This window comes from Hyperolius riggenbachi, chromosome 10, assembly GCF_040937935.1.
Source record: "Hyperolius riggenbachi isolate aHypRig1 chromosome 10, aHypRig1.pri, whole genome shotgun sequence".
NCBI classification, from domain to species: Eukaryota; Metazoa; Chordata; class Amphibia; order Anura; family Hyperoliidae; genus Hyperolius; species Hyperolius riggenbachi.
In genome coordinates, this window is record NC_090655.1 from 266,507,857 (window position 1) to 266,522,561 (window position 14,705).

At 47.1% G+C, this 14,705-nt stretch overlaps 1 protein-coding gene across 1 annotated transcript in view; it reads right to left on the reverse strand.

The window, feature by feature from the left end:
- LOC137537163 (zinc finger protein Xfin-like) overlaps positions 1-14,705 on the reverse strand; it is a 149,586-nt gene that overhangs the window by 50,626 nt on the left and 84,255 nt on the right. The window contains exons 5-7 of the mRNA XM_068259285.1: positions 11,684-11,796; positions 8,675-9,460; positions 1,413-2,776 (exon numbers count right to left, since the gene is read on the reverse strand). Of these exons, the coding sequence (XP_068115386.1) occupies positions 1,413-2,776; positions 8,675-9,460; positions 11,684-11,796 (2,263 nt within the window). The remainder of the gene's footprint in view (positions 1-1,412; positions 2,777-8,674; positions 9,461-11,683; positions 11,797-14,705) is intronic.

A 14,705-nucleotide genomic window follows, 5' to 3' on the forward strand; every position in this document is an offset into this window, starting at 1 on the left:
TCTTTAGGCGTGCGAAGTAGGTTAGCACCGCTTTGTGAAACAAGCCCAAGGTGTGAAAATACCACCTAGGAGAAAACTCATAAGAAAAAATGAATTGCAAATGGCCCTTGTGTGAGAAAAATAAAACAGGCAAAGTGTAGCAGAACACTGTTAGCAAAAACATTTCCCACACTCATCACAAGTGTCTGATAAGCGGTGACTTACATTTACATTTCCCACACTCACCACAAGTGTCTGATAAGGGTGACTTACACTGACATTTCCCACACTCACCACAAGTGTCTGATAAGGGTGACTTACACTGACATTTCCCACACTCACCACAAGTGTCTGATAAGGGTGACTTACACTGACATTTCCCACACTCACCACAAGTGTCTGATAAGCGGTGACTTACACTGACATTTCCCACACTCACCACAAGTGTCTGATAAGGGTGACTTACACTGACTTTTCCCACACTCACCACAAGTGTCTGATAAGGGTGACTTACACTGACATTTCCAACACTCACCACAAGTGTCTGATAAGGGTGACTTACACTGACATTTCCCACACTCATCACAAGTGTCTGATAAGCGGTGACTTACATTTACATTTCCCACACTCAGCACAAGTGTCTGATAAGCGGTGACTTACACTGACATTTCCCACACTCATCACAAGTGTCTGATAAGCGGTGACTTACATTTACATTTCCCACACTTACCACAAGTGTCTGATAAGCGGTGACTTACACTGACATTTCCCACACTCATCACAAGTGTCTGATAAGCAGTGACTTACACTGACATTTCCCACACTCACCACAAGTGTCTGATAAGCGGTGACTTACATTTACATTTCCCACACTCACCACAAGTGCCTGATAAGCGGTGACTTACACTTACATTTCCCACACTCACCACAAGTGTCTGATAAGCGGTGACTTACACTGACATTTCCCACACTCATCACAAGTGTCTGATAAGCGGTGACTTACATTTACATTTCCCACACTCACCACAAGTGTCTGATAAGCGGTGACTTACATTTACATTTCCCACACTCACCACAAGTGTCTGATAAGCGGTGACTTACACTGACATTTCCCACACTCATCACAAGTGTCTGATAAGCAGTGACTTACACTGACATTTCCCACACTCATCACAAGTGTCTGATAAGCGGTGACTTACACTGACATTTCCCACACTCATCACAAGTGTCTGATAAGCGGTGACTTACACTGACATTTCCCACACTCATCACAAGTGTCTGATAAGCGGTGACTTACACTGAAATTTCCCACACTCAGCACAAGTGTCTGATAAGCGGTGACTTACACTGACATTTCCCACACTCATCACAAGTGTCTGATAAGCGGTGACTTACATTTCCCACACTCAGCAGATGAAAACAGGGCATTTCACAGTGTGAGTTCTCTTGTGTGCTACAAGGTTTGATTTATGCCCAAAACATTTCCCACACTCAGCACACGCATAAGGCTTTTCACCAGTGTGGGATCTTTCATGTGGGACAAGATGTGATTTCTGTGCAAAACATTTCCCACACTCTGCACATGAATAGGGCTTTTCACCAGTGTGAGATCTCTCATGTGTGAGAAGAATTGATTTACGCCCAAAACATTTCCCACACACAGCACATGAATGAAAGTTCTTACCAGTGTGAGATCTCTCATGCATGACAAGATCTGATTTACACCCAAAACATTTCCCACACTCAGCGCATGAATGAGACGTCTCACCCGTGTGAGATCTTTCATGTCTGACAAGATTTGATTTCTGTGAAAAACATTTCCCACACCCAGAACATGAATGAGGCGTCTCACCTGTGTGGGTTCTTTCATGTTTGACAAGATTTGATTTCTGTGCAAAACATTTCCCACACTCAGCACATGAATAAGAGGTCTCACCTGTGTGGGATCTTTCATGTCTGACAAGATTTGATTTATGTGCAAAACATTTCCCACACACAGAACATGAATATGGCTTCTCACCAGTGTGAGTTCTCTCATGATTAGCAAGGCCTAATTTACATAAAAAACCTTTCCGGCACTCAGCACATGAATAGGGCTTCTCACCAGTATGAGATCTCTCATGACTGACAAGCTCTGATTTCCGTAAAAAACATTTCCCACACTTTGTACATGAAAAGGGCCTCTCACCAGTGTGGGATCTTTCATGTGTGAGGAGAAGTGATTTCTGTGCAAAACATTTCCCACACACAGCACACGAAAAGGGCTTCTCACCGGTGTGAGTCCTCTCATGTACAGCAAGGCCTGATTTACACCCAAAACATTTTCCACACTCAGTACATGAATAGGGCTTCTCACCAGTGTGAGTTCTCTCATGAGTGACAAGAGCTGATTTAGTTACAAAACATTTCCCACACTCAGCACATGAATAGGGCTTTTCTCCAGTGTGAGTTCTCTCATGAGTGACAAGATTTGTTTTGCACGCAAAACATTTCCCACACTCAGCACATGAATAAGGCTTCTCACCAGTGTGAGATCTCTCATGTCTGACAAGATGTGATTTGCAAACAAAACATTTCCCACACCTGGAACAGGAATAAGACCTTCCAGGAGGGGGAGAGCTGTGCTGGTTATGAGGCCACTCGGGGTTAGACAGGTGAGGGGAGTCTGGGGGAATATTTGGGGTAACCAGGATATCTGCAGGAGACTCTTGTCCAGTGACATCATCATCATCCGTTGTACAGTCTGTGGATACAGAGAGACGAGTCTTTGAGCGGTTCCTTATGCCGGGACTCCACCCTGCAAATAGAGAAACATCATCACTTCCTGTTAGAGAATTCTGAGGGGAGGAGCAATTATCATTAATGATGGTCAGAGAGCTGCTGATAATTCCAAGTTAATGCAAAATGTATGCAGATTGGAAATGGACCGAATGTAGCAGCTGCATTACTTTGCATAAAATTAGCATACCATTTGCACCACCTCAGAGTTATTTGCACATCACTAACCATCACCAGTTATGGTGAAAATACTGATTTCCAGCTGATACCAAGTTTATCTATGCGCTGGAGTGCTATTTCCCCTGCTGACACCAGGAGTGGGTACCCACGGAATTCAATATCCATGGACTTGGTGAGATCTATTTCATTACCTCAGTGTGAGACTGCTCCATGGAGATGTTGCACTGAAGAGCACTTACCCACCTAAGCGATAAGCTGCACAGCAGATCTTTTGTGGGATATTGAAGTCCCCCCGGCCTATACCGCTTTATGGCCATAAGGGCTTGTTCACACTAAGGGCGCTTTTGGCTTTCTTTAACTATTTTAGGACCAAGCTAATTGAAATCTACGCCCTGTTTTGGTGGTTACCTGGCTGGCAGGGCGTAGATTTCAATCAGCTACCGATGCGCGCATCCGCCGATATCGCCGCTGAATTTCGACGTCCCCTGCCGCAGCTCACTGACTCTGCCTGTCTCTATGACAGCAGAGTTCCAGTGAGCCGGTCAGGAGCTGCTTTCATTGGCTCCTGGCCCTGTCTTTTAATGTAAGCCACTCCCATTGGCTCCTGATCGGCTCACAGGAACTCTGCCGTCATAGAGACGGCAGAGTGGGTGGCCCTAGTTCCCGACTTGTGGCGGGTATGTGTGGCGATTCGTTGTTCTCCGTCGGTGTTCCGCCATTTCTGGTACCAATGGTCTCTGGTCTTTAAGGGGGCAGAGACGGCTAGTACTTAACCATTTCAGGGCGTGGGAATTTTTCACCTTACACAGCAGAGCAATTTTCACCTCCCATTCATTCGCTAATAACTTTATCACAATAAGTTGAGCTATATCTTGTTTTTCCGCCACCAATTAGCATTTCTTTCGGTGGTACATTTTGTTAAGAATTATTTTTTTCTAAATGCATTTTAACAGGAATATTAAGAAAAAAATCCATTATTTCCCAGTTTTCATCCATTATAGCGTTAAAATAATACATTCTACCATAATTAAAACCCATGTATTTTATTTGCCCATTTGTTCCGGTTATTACACCACTTAAAGTTTGTCCCTATCACAATGTATTTATGTATTTATGTATATATGTTTCTCCAGCACTTACATTGTATTTATTCATTTCTGGGTGAGAGAGTTCTCTTCCTGACTGACGTCAGAAAGTGGAAAAAACACAATCGCTCTGCAAAAGTGCTTAGAAAAGCGCGTTATAAAATCGCTGTGAGGCGCTAAAAAACATCACCCACAAAATCGCAAAATGCTGGTGTCGATTAATGGTGTGATCTAGCACTTAGGCGTACCTAGGGTTTTTGACTCCCGGTGCTGGGTATTGAATGACACCCCCTGACCCCCCCCCCCACACACACACACACACACTCACACACACACACACACACACACACAAAGGAAAGGAGTGTGGTGTGCTAAGAAAGCCGCAGCGGGTAATGCCAGGTATAGTCTCACCCAGTATAGGTAGCCTTCCCATTGCACAATGCTGTACTTGTATGCAAAAGAAAGATAGTGAACGAGGTGCTGGAACAGAGAGTGGATTGCTGTAAGACAATTATGCATATCTATGGCTGCTGGGCACATAAGTATGGTGCTTGTTGTGGCTGTAGGAGGGAGGAGGGTGAGACCTGCACTAAGAGAGGATAGGATCAGATATAGGCAGCTTTAGAGCAGGAGACACAGACTCGGTATTTTACAGCCTGTCACTTGCTGCCCTCTGCTCCAAGTACAAATAGTAGTGACTATCTGCAGCCAGATCCAGGGTAGGCTCTCCTGACAGACAGTGCCAGTGTGCCACACAAGTGTTTTGCCTCTCGCCCGCCCAATCTGCCAGTTTAATAGTTGCGGAGGAGGGAAGTGGCGGATAGCGAAAGAGTGGTACTTGGCGGTGGTGCAGCTCGTCACTGTCATGCAGAAGGCAGCAGAGTCCATTGTGTGCCCACCACACGTGGCCAGCCGTCGGGTAGGGCAGAGCTTGCTAGTGTAAGTGGCGCAGTATGAATAAGTTACCGCCGTATGGCCGCCGAGGAGTATTTTACCCTCCTCTTTCCTACATTGCTCCATCTCAGGCCGGGCCGCGGTCCCCCAATGTCCCCAACTCTACTGCTTCCGGCACAGCGGCTCCTCCTAGCATGCAACAAAGGAGGAAGCCGCAAGCCGAAATTTTAACAGAAGTTGCCAATGATGTGTCGGACCCGACGTCATATGACGTGCGAAGGCGCCCCGCCCTCCTGCGCCCAATTATAGAGACGCCACTGGCCTCAGGCCCTGTGATTTTACATTTCTGGCAGACCTTCGCATGTGGCTGTCATAAGTGCCTTTTTGACATAAGAAAATATATCTTATCCTTTCATTGAGCTGCAAGCCGTTGTTTTTAGTTATATTTTCTGTCGCATCACTACTTGTCAGCCTGACAGGGAACTGCAGAAGGTTGTGTTCATTACAGGCGGCCAATCGCATGACTATAACTTTGCCTTGCATCCTAATTTTATGTAGCTTGGGATTCAGCCAAATGCATTTTCTGACAATTGTGATTATCTGCATGCAATTTGCATTATATTTGTAAACAAGTCAGAGCTATTTGCACCTCACTGACCTTCCCTTCCTATGTTTGTAGAGCAATGTGGTGTCACTTACACATTCTTATTACCGCTGTATCCTCATCTGAAAGACAAGATGTTCATCACCTTATAAAATATACAGAGACAAAGGGAGCCCAGATTGTGTAGTATTAATGCTGAGCTGGTGATTTGTGGAGTGTGAAGGGAAACTCACAAAATAAGGCTGCTATTTAGGGCACCAGCCATATAGGCATGTGGAGGAATCTGTCTCCACTCGGGGCCCCAGGGCTTCCTCTAGGAAGCACTAGAAACACTTTTTGCAACATAGACCAGATTGTGTTTTGAGCACTGAGTATGTTAACTTGAATGCTTGCCCCTCCCCCATCTGTGCTTTCCCTGCCTAGCAGTATAAATGCAGAGTATCATGCAGTGAAAACTGCGCATCTCTCACCTTTCCATTGCATTGAATCTTTCTGTCAGCACTGCCTCTAGTGCCCGGCATCTCTGTGTGCGATGTGAGGAGACTGAGATGCCGGACACTAGAGGGAGCAGTGACTGGATGATTCACAGCGATGGAGAGGTGATAGATGCACGGCTTTCACTGTACAATGCTCTGCGTTTATACCACTGGGTGGGGGGGGGGGGGGGGGGAGGGAGTACGGTGGGCAGTGGGGGGGGGGGGGGGCACTAACATCGCCAACAGGGAATCTCTGGGTGAGGGTGGGTGGCAGCCCACCTTCACCACAAGGGAGGGTTTTGGGAAGGGAGAAGCTTACCACCACCATCAGGGAATCTGTGGGAAGGAGGGGAGGGTGAATCCCACCACCAATGAAGCTGGAGAGCGAGGGGAAGTCCATTAACACCAGGGAAGCTGTTGGGGAGAGAGGGGGAATCCCACCACCACCATGGAAGTTGTGGAGGAGAGAAAGGTGGAAGCTGTGGGGAGGGAGGGGGGAAGCCCACCACCATTAGAGAAGCTGTGGAGAAGGGAGGAGGAAGTCCACCACTACCAGGTAAGCGGGTGGGGTAAGGAGGGGAAGCCCACCACCAGGAAAGCTATTAGGGAAGCCCACCCCCACCAGGGAAGCTGTGGGAAGGGGGGGGGGATTCCTACCACTGGGGAAGCTGTGAGGGAGGGAAAAGGGGAGCCCACCACCAAGGAAGCTGTTGGGTAGGGAAGGGTGAAGCCTACTACCACCAGAGAAGCTGTGGGGGAGGGGAAAAGCCTACCACCTCCAGGGAAGCAGTGGAGAAGGGAGGGGGAAGCACATGGGGAGGGAGTCCCTCCGCCACCAGGGAAGCTGTGAGGGAGGAACGGGGAAAGCCCAACAACATGAGGAAAGCTGTGGGGGAGGGGGAACCTCAGCACCACTATTGAAGTTGTGGGGAAGGGGGGGGGGGGGAAAGACCACTACCAGGTAAGCTGTTGGGGAAGCATGGGGAGGGGAGTCCACAACCACCAGGGAAACCCAACACCACCAGGGAAGCTACTGCAGAGGAAGGACGAAGCCCACCACCACCAGAGAAGCTGTTGGGGAGGTAGAGGGAACTCTATCATTACCATGGAAGCTGTGAGGGAGGGAGTCAGGGGAAGCCCAACACCACCAGGGAAGCTGTGGGGGAGGGAGGGGGACCAGTAGAAACCAGGGAATGGTATAAAGGGACACATGGCGTGCAAAATTGGTCATGGCGAACAGTGTGGAAGGGGCATGACTAAGGGTGTGGCAGGGGCAGGTCTTAGTGTCACACTTGTCATGAGAGACTCAGGCAGGGAGCACACTTGTCATGATTTGTCTGCAGCACAAGTGTCTGTGTGTCTTACAGAACACCCCCCAGCTTACACCCTTCTAGTGACTCAGGCAGGGAGCATACTTGTCATGATTTGTCTGCAGCACAAGTGGCCGTGCATCTTACAGACCCCCCCCAGCTTACACCCTTCTAGAGACTCAGGCAGGGAGCACACTTGTCATGATGTGTCTGCAGCAGAAGTGGCTGTGCGTCTTACAGAACACACCCCAGCTTACACCCTTCTAGAGACTCAGGCAGGGAGCACACTTGTCATGATTTGTCTGCAGCACAAGTGGAAGTGCATCTTACAGACCCCCCCCCCCCCCCAGCTTACACCCTTCTAGAGACTCAGGCCGGGAGCACACTTGTCATGATTTGTCTGCAGCACAAGTCGCCGTGCGTCTTACAGAACACCCCCCCCCCCCCCCCAGCTTATACCCTTCTAGAGACTCAGGCAGGGAGAGCACACTTGTCATGATTTGTCTGCAGCACAAGTGGCCGTGCATCTTACAGAACACCCCCAGCTTACACCCTTCTAGAGACTCAGGCAGGGAGCACACTTGTCATGATTTGTCTGCAGCACAAGTGGCCGTGCATCTTACAGAACACCCCCAGCTTACATACTTCTAGAGACTCAGGCCGGGAGCACACTTGTCATGATTTGTCTGCAGCACAAGTCGCCGTGCATCTTACAGAACACCCCCCCCCCCCCCCCAGCTTATACCCTTCTAGAGACTCAGGCAGGGAGAGCACACTTGTCATGATTTGTCTGCAGCACAAGTGGCCGTGCATCTTACAGAACACCCCCAGCTTACACCCTTCTAGAGACTCAGGCAGGGAGCACACTTGTCATGATTTGTCTGCAGCACAAGTGGCTGTGCATCTTACAGAACACCCCCAGCTTACATACTTCTAGAGACTCAGGCAGGGGGCACACTGGTCATGATTTGTCTGCAGCACAAGTGGCCGTGCATCTTACAGAACACCCCCCAGCTTACACCCCTCTAGAGACTCAGGCAAAGAGCACACTTGTCATGATCTCACGGGGTTGGCTGCACTCTATCATCACATTTTCTGTGTTCAGTTGTAATTTTTGGGTGCAAAAAAAAAAAATATTGGAATCAGGAATGTTTGCGTTGTGCATAAAAAGCAGAAAGCTGTCTGATTCATAATCATGGGAAATATGTGAATGACATGCAATTCCCGAGCGGGCCATTGCCTATAATGGATGGATATAAAAACAAGTCTAACATGAGTACATAGCATAACCCCTAATATGGCCAGTCTGTGAGCAGTGATACAGTCATTATAACTAGAGATATTCAATATTTAATGTTGATTACTAACCTGTTTCAATTTTTGTAAGAGGGTCCTCCTCTATAGTTGTCCCCATCATGTCACCGTCTTCCGTGGACTTCTGATCTCTCCTCACATACTTCTCTTCCTCTTCCACTTTAATTGTCCCCATCATGTCTCCCTCCCCCATAGACTGCTGATCACTCCTCACATATGTCTCCTCTTCTTCCTCTTTAATTGTCCTCATCATGTCACCCTCCTCCATAGACTGCTGATCACTCCTCACATATGTCTCCTCTTCTTCCTCTTTAATGGTCCTCATCATGTCACCCTCCTCCATAGACTGCTGATCACTCCTCACATATGTCTCCTCTTCTTCCTCTTTAATTGCCCTCATCATGTCACCCTCCTCCACAGACTGCTGATCACGACTCACATATGTCTCTTCTTCCACTTTAATTGTCCCCATCATGTCTCCCTCCTCCATAGACTGCTGATCACTCCTCACATACGTCTCTTCTTCTTCCTCTTTAATGGTCCTCATCATGTCACCCTCCTCCATAGACTGCTGATCACTCCTCACATATGTCTCTTCTTCTTCCTCATTAATGGTCCTCATCATGTCACCCTCCTCCATAGACTGCTGATCACTCCTCACATACGTCTCTTCTTCTTCCTCTTTAACGGTCCTCATCATGTCACCCTCCTCCATAGACTGCTGATCACTCCTCACATACGTCTCCTTTTCTTCCCCTTTAATTGCCCTCATCCTGTCACCCTCCTCCATAGACTGCTGATCACACCCCACATGTCTCCTCTTCTTCCTCTTTAATTGTCCTCATCATGTCACCCTCCTCCATAGACTGCTGATCACACCTCTCTTGTTCTTCGAGTTCAGGTCTCAGTTCTGAAAAGGATAACACATTATACCTGATATTAGCAGTAATAATCAGAGCTCAGAAAAGAACATAATTTGCTAGGGGCTGATAATATCCCATAAGCTGTGGTATCCTGCACATTCAGTCCTCTCTTCCAGTGTGCCTTGCTCATCATCTGGGCATACACTTGAAAAAGTCATGAATTAATTTAGTTGCGATGTTAAATAACAATATCACTAATAACATTAAATAACAATAACGACAACAAAAACGGTAAATAATCTAATTGCGGTATTACATTATCAGTAAATTTAAAGATAATGTACAACCTAACCTCTCTCAGAACCCCTCCCTGGTGGTGCCTAACCCTAATACCCCCCTAGTGGTGCCTATCCCTTAGAATCCCCCGGCGGTTACTAACCCCAAGACCCCCAGACCCCCCCCCCTGGTGGTGCCTAAGCCTCATACCACCCTAGAGGTGACTATCGCTAAGACCTCCCTGGTGGTTCCTAACCCTAAGATCCACCTGGTGGTCCCTAACCCTGAGATTCCCATGTTGGTGCCTAACCTTAACACTCCCGATCCCTGCTAACATTAATACGATAAATTTCAATGCAACTGCAACCGCCTGCTAAATAGTGTAACAGCTATCGATATTACGATAAATAACAATTGCACCCATTTTTAGCGGTGACTTTTTTAACTGCTCCTTGATCCGGTGCTTCTCTCCTCCTCTCCATGCACACATTCCTGGGAGGTTACAGCAGTGCCGGCAGCAGTAGATGGATGAGAATGTGAGGAGAGAACAGCTGGAGACACAGGAAGATAGGAGCAGAGGCCTGCAGCTAATTAGCTATAAATTATCATTACTTATGGCTCTGGCACCTGATGAACTAGGCAGATGGAACTGCAGCTCCATATCCTGACCATACCTGAGGCCACCTGTCCATCACCTAATAACCTCAAACCCTCCAAGAGCCATAGCAACAAACCTCCCAGCTGGAGCAGTGCCAATACCAGGATGAAAGCAGCAGAGGCCACCCAACCCGCCTCCAGCTGCAGCCTCCATCTTCTCTGCCTGTCCTGCCAGCCACGCCCCTTGTTTCCTGGCTCCACCCCCTAGCTGTGACCCACCACCCATCATCTTTCTGTAGATTCCAACCTCTCCCACTGCAGGACATAAAAACTCCTGTGACTGCAGTAATAAACACAGATGATAACAGGTGTATTTAGATGCATGATTTATAGCATAAGAAGTCATAGAAATCCAGAGATAAGGTAATATATAACAAGTATGTCTACCCCGACCTCTGCTCTGCCCAATATATAACAAGTATGTCCACCCCGACCTCTGCTCTGCCCGTATGTCCACCCCGACCTCTGCTCTGCCCAATATATAACAAGTATGTCCACCCGACCTCTGCCCTGCCCAATATATAACAAGTATGTCCACCCGACCTCTGCTCTGCCCAATATATAACAAGTATGTCCACCCCGACCTCTGCTCTGCCCAATATGGACCAAAGGTCAATCACCTCTTCCAGCCGCGTGTTCTCTCCACTTCATGCATCTTCTCTTCCTGCTTTTAGATATCACTTCCTGTGTTTGAGATCTCCATCTAGTGGTGAATAGGCTAACTGCAGCATCTGTTTGTGGGATAACCTGCACTCTGCCGAGTCCCGACTAAAAATATTCTTATCATTATTGTTGTTTTAAAGGACATCCGAGATGAAAATAAGCTGATGAGAAAAACAATTGTATCCATCCTCCTTCTCCTAAAACTGAGTTTTTTTGGATACCACACAGTTTTATTTTAGATTTAAATCTAGTTTTTAAGTGTTTACTGTTTCATTGTCTCTGCTCAATGACACCTTCATTACAGTATGCCAGAGCTCAAATCTATGAACTATTGACCCTTTTTATTTCTCTCCTGCTCCAGGAAGCCATTTACTGACAGGAAAGTATTTTATGGCTGTAATTACTTATCAGTGAGGGTTATGCAATAGTCTGCCCAGTCCCGACCCGGATAGAAACTGTCATTTGCATACCTGATGTTTAACTTAGTTATTTTTGTGCATGGCACTGTACATACCCATGTCTAACTCATCATGTCACATGTCACGTCAGTTGTCCTTTAAAGACACTCTGTACTAAATAATAAAGTCCCCTGGGGGGTTCTTACCTCCAGAGGGGGAAGCTTCACTGGCACTGGCATCTTCGAATCCTCCCCCGACAAGCCTGACAAGGCTTGGTTTATTTAGCTCTCCGGGATCCAGCGCATGCGCTGTAGCGGCTCTTTGTTCAGGTTAAGGAGGAATCTGCTCAACTGCGCAGGCGCAAAAGGACTCGCACATGTGCAGTAGAGCGGATCAATCAGGTTCGGCTATTTCCACCTTAAAGAGAACCTGTAACAAAAAAAGTTCCCCTGGGGGGTACCCACCTCGGCAGGGGGAAGCCTCGGGGCCCCAATGAGGCTTCCCTCTCCGCTGTAGCTGCAGGCAGTCCAGTGCTGGCTCCCCCAAAGTGTCCCAGAATCCTCCCTCGACAAGCCTGACAAGTGCTGATAAATTTACCTTTTCCGGCTCCAGCGGGGGCGCTGTTGCGGCTCTCCCCACGGAGATAGGTGAAAATAGCCGATCTCCGTCGGGTTAGCTCTAATGCATAGGCGCAGGAGACTTGCGCCTGCGCAGTAGAGCGGGCCGACATCGATCGGCTATTTCTGCCTATCTTCGAGGCGGAGAGCCGATAGTGCGCCTGCGCTGAAGCCGGGAAGGTAAATATTTACATCCCCGCTGTTCAGTGAACTTAATATAGTAAATAAAGAGAATTCTGTTATTGGCATTTGCCATTTTTGTTCCCTCTGACTGAAACCAATCCTGATGTCAATTACCTCCATCAGGGCTTGTTCACACTGCAGGCGTTTTCGGCTTTTTTTCTCGCCCTCGTGTGGTTTTTAAAAATGCCCCCTGATCCGGGTCAACATCATGATCAATACAGGCACCCAGTACAGCAACCTTTCAATAGTCAACCTGTCTATAACTCTCATCCTTACTCAATGCCAAGTATGCCACGTCATATGTCTGCACAGCAATACTATCCACCCATCCAACCACCTATGCCTCCAAGAACATCCAGCCCACAAGAACCCTCTCCTGACACACCAGTGTATATGGCTCTAAGTGGTCAAGGTAGTGGTTACAACAGGCTACACCAAGAGTTCCCAGCCAGTGAGACACACAGTATCTCACCAGAGTTGTTTGTAGGCGATAATTTATGTGGCCTCCTTCCATTTAGGTTGTATTTTGGTTTTTATGTCATTGTTCACATTTTATGTTGAGAAGATTTTATTGTTATTTCTTATCTTACATTTAAAAAATGACATTTTTTACCATGTCAGTGTAAAAAATTGTTTTGCTCATACTCTGGGGAAAACATATAGGCTGCAGCAACCGTGTAGGTCATTGTTTAAGGCTGGGCCACAAATTGTTCTTTCCATATTGTATGCTCTTCAGCACCAAAAAAATATGTCATTATGACAAGTGTACCACTGTCATTGGTTGGTTGCAAATATAATAGTTCCTGCTGTTAACTGTTTATTTTTTTGTTTTTTTGAAAAAATGGCAGCCTTTAAAAAATAAAAAAATACTAAAACAAAACCATTTGTCCTCTTTTTTTGGATAAGTTAAAGTATTGCAGGTTGACGAATGTGCCTTTGACATTTGTAGAAGTGTGGGTATAGTGGGTGCAAAGTGTGGGGGAAAAAGTCCCTGCGTCCTATAGTCCGAATACAGGGAGTCCCCGACATACGATCACCCGCAGATAGGAGCCCGCTGTGGCTGCTGTTCCCCTCCATGTCTGTGGTGTCCTCCTCTGGTTCCCTGCACTTCCCCTAATGAGAGGTAATTAAAGGATACCCGAAGTGACATGTGACATAATGAGATAGACATGGGTATGTACAGTGCCTAGCACACAAATAACTAAACTGTTTTCCTTTGTTTCTTTCTTTGCCTGAAAGAGTTAAATAACAGGTATGTAAGTGGCTGACTCAGTCCTTACTCAGACAGGAAGTGACTACAGTGTGACCCTCACTGATAAGAAATTCCAACTATAAAACCCTTTCCTAGCAGAAAATGGCTTCTGAGAGCAGGAAAGCGATTAAAAAGGTCAATAGTTCATAGATTTTAGCAAGAGAAAAAGTAGACAGTAAGCCAGCACCTATTCAGTAGGAGACCTTAGGCAAGTCTTCCTAACACTGCTACTGCCTATACAGCATGCCCTAGTGGCTGCAGCTCTGGTGCTTTGAGTCCGCCAGGAGAAAAGCGTGATATAAATGTTAGTTGTCTTGTCTACTTTTTCTCTTGTATTGAGCATAAATGGTAAATGCTAGGCCAGCTTCAGTTAGTACTGTTGTGGTACAGCGGATAGGGTGCTTGCCCACCACACAGTGAGACCCGGGTTCAAATCCCAGCCAATGTGAGTTGGCTTTTACGCTACAAATCCTTAAAGGGAACCTAAACGGTGAAGGATATGGATTTTTCCTTTTAAAATAATATCAGTTGCCTGAATCGCCTGCTGATTCTGTGTCTCTAATACTTTTAGCCACAGCCCCTGAACAAGCATGCAGATCAGGTGCTCTGACTGAAGTCAGACTGGATTAGCTGCATGCTTGTTTCAGGGTGTGATTCAGCCACTATTGCAGTCACAGAGATCAGCTGGACTGCCAGGCAACTGGTATTGTTTACAGGAAACATCCATATCACTCTCAGTTAAGGTTCCCTTTAAGCAACCTAATGTTTCTATTGCATTGAGCATAATAGTAAATGCTAGGCCAGCTTCAGTTAGTACTGTTGTGGTACAGCGGTTAGGGTGCTTGCCCACCACACAGTTAGACCAGCTACGGTATGTACACTGGTTTTTGAAATAGTATAATTCCCTGGAAGATGAGACCCTCCTCCCTCCGGTAGGGGGGAGAAGGGGAGGAGGGAAGCAGCTGTGCCTTAACTAATTAGTGTAGGCAGACAAGTAAGTGAAATGGCATAAGGACCTTGCTTGGAGGAGGAGGAGGGAGGGGGGGGGGGGGGCAGGCCTCCAGCAGTGAGAGCAGTGTGTTTGGCAATAATGTGACTGCTGACTGTGATGTAGAGGGTCCAAGTTTTGCTCAATAGAGCATTATGGGGCGAATCGAACTTCCCCAAAGTTCGCCT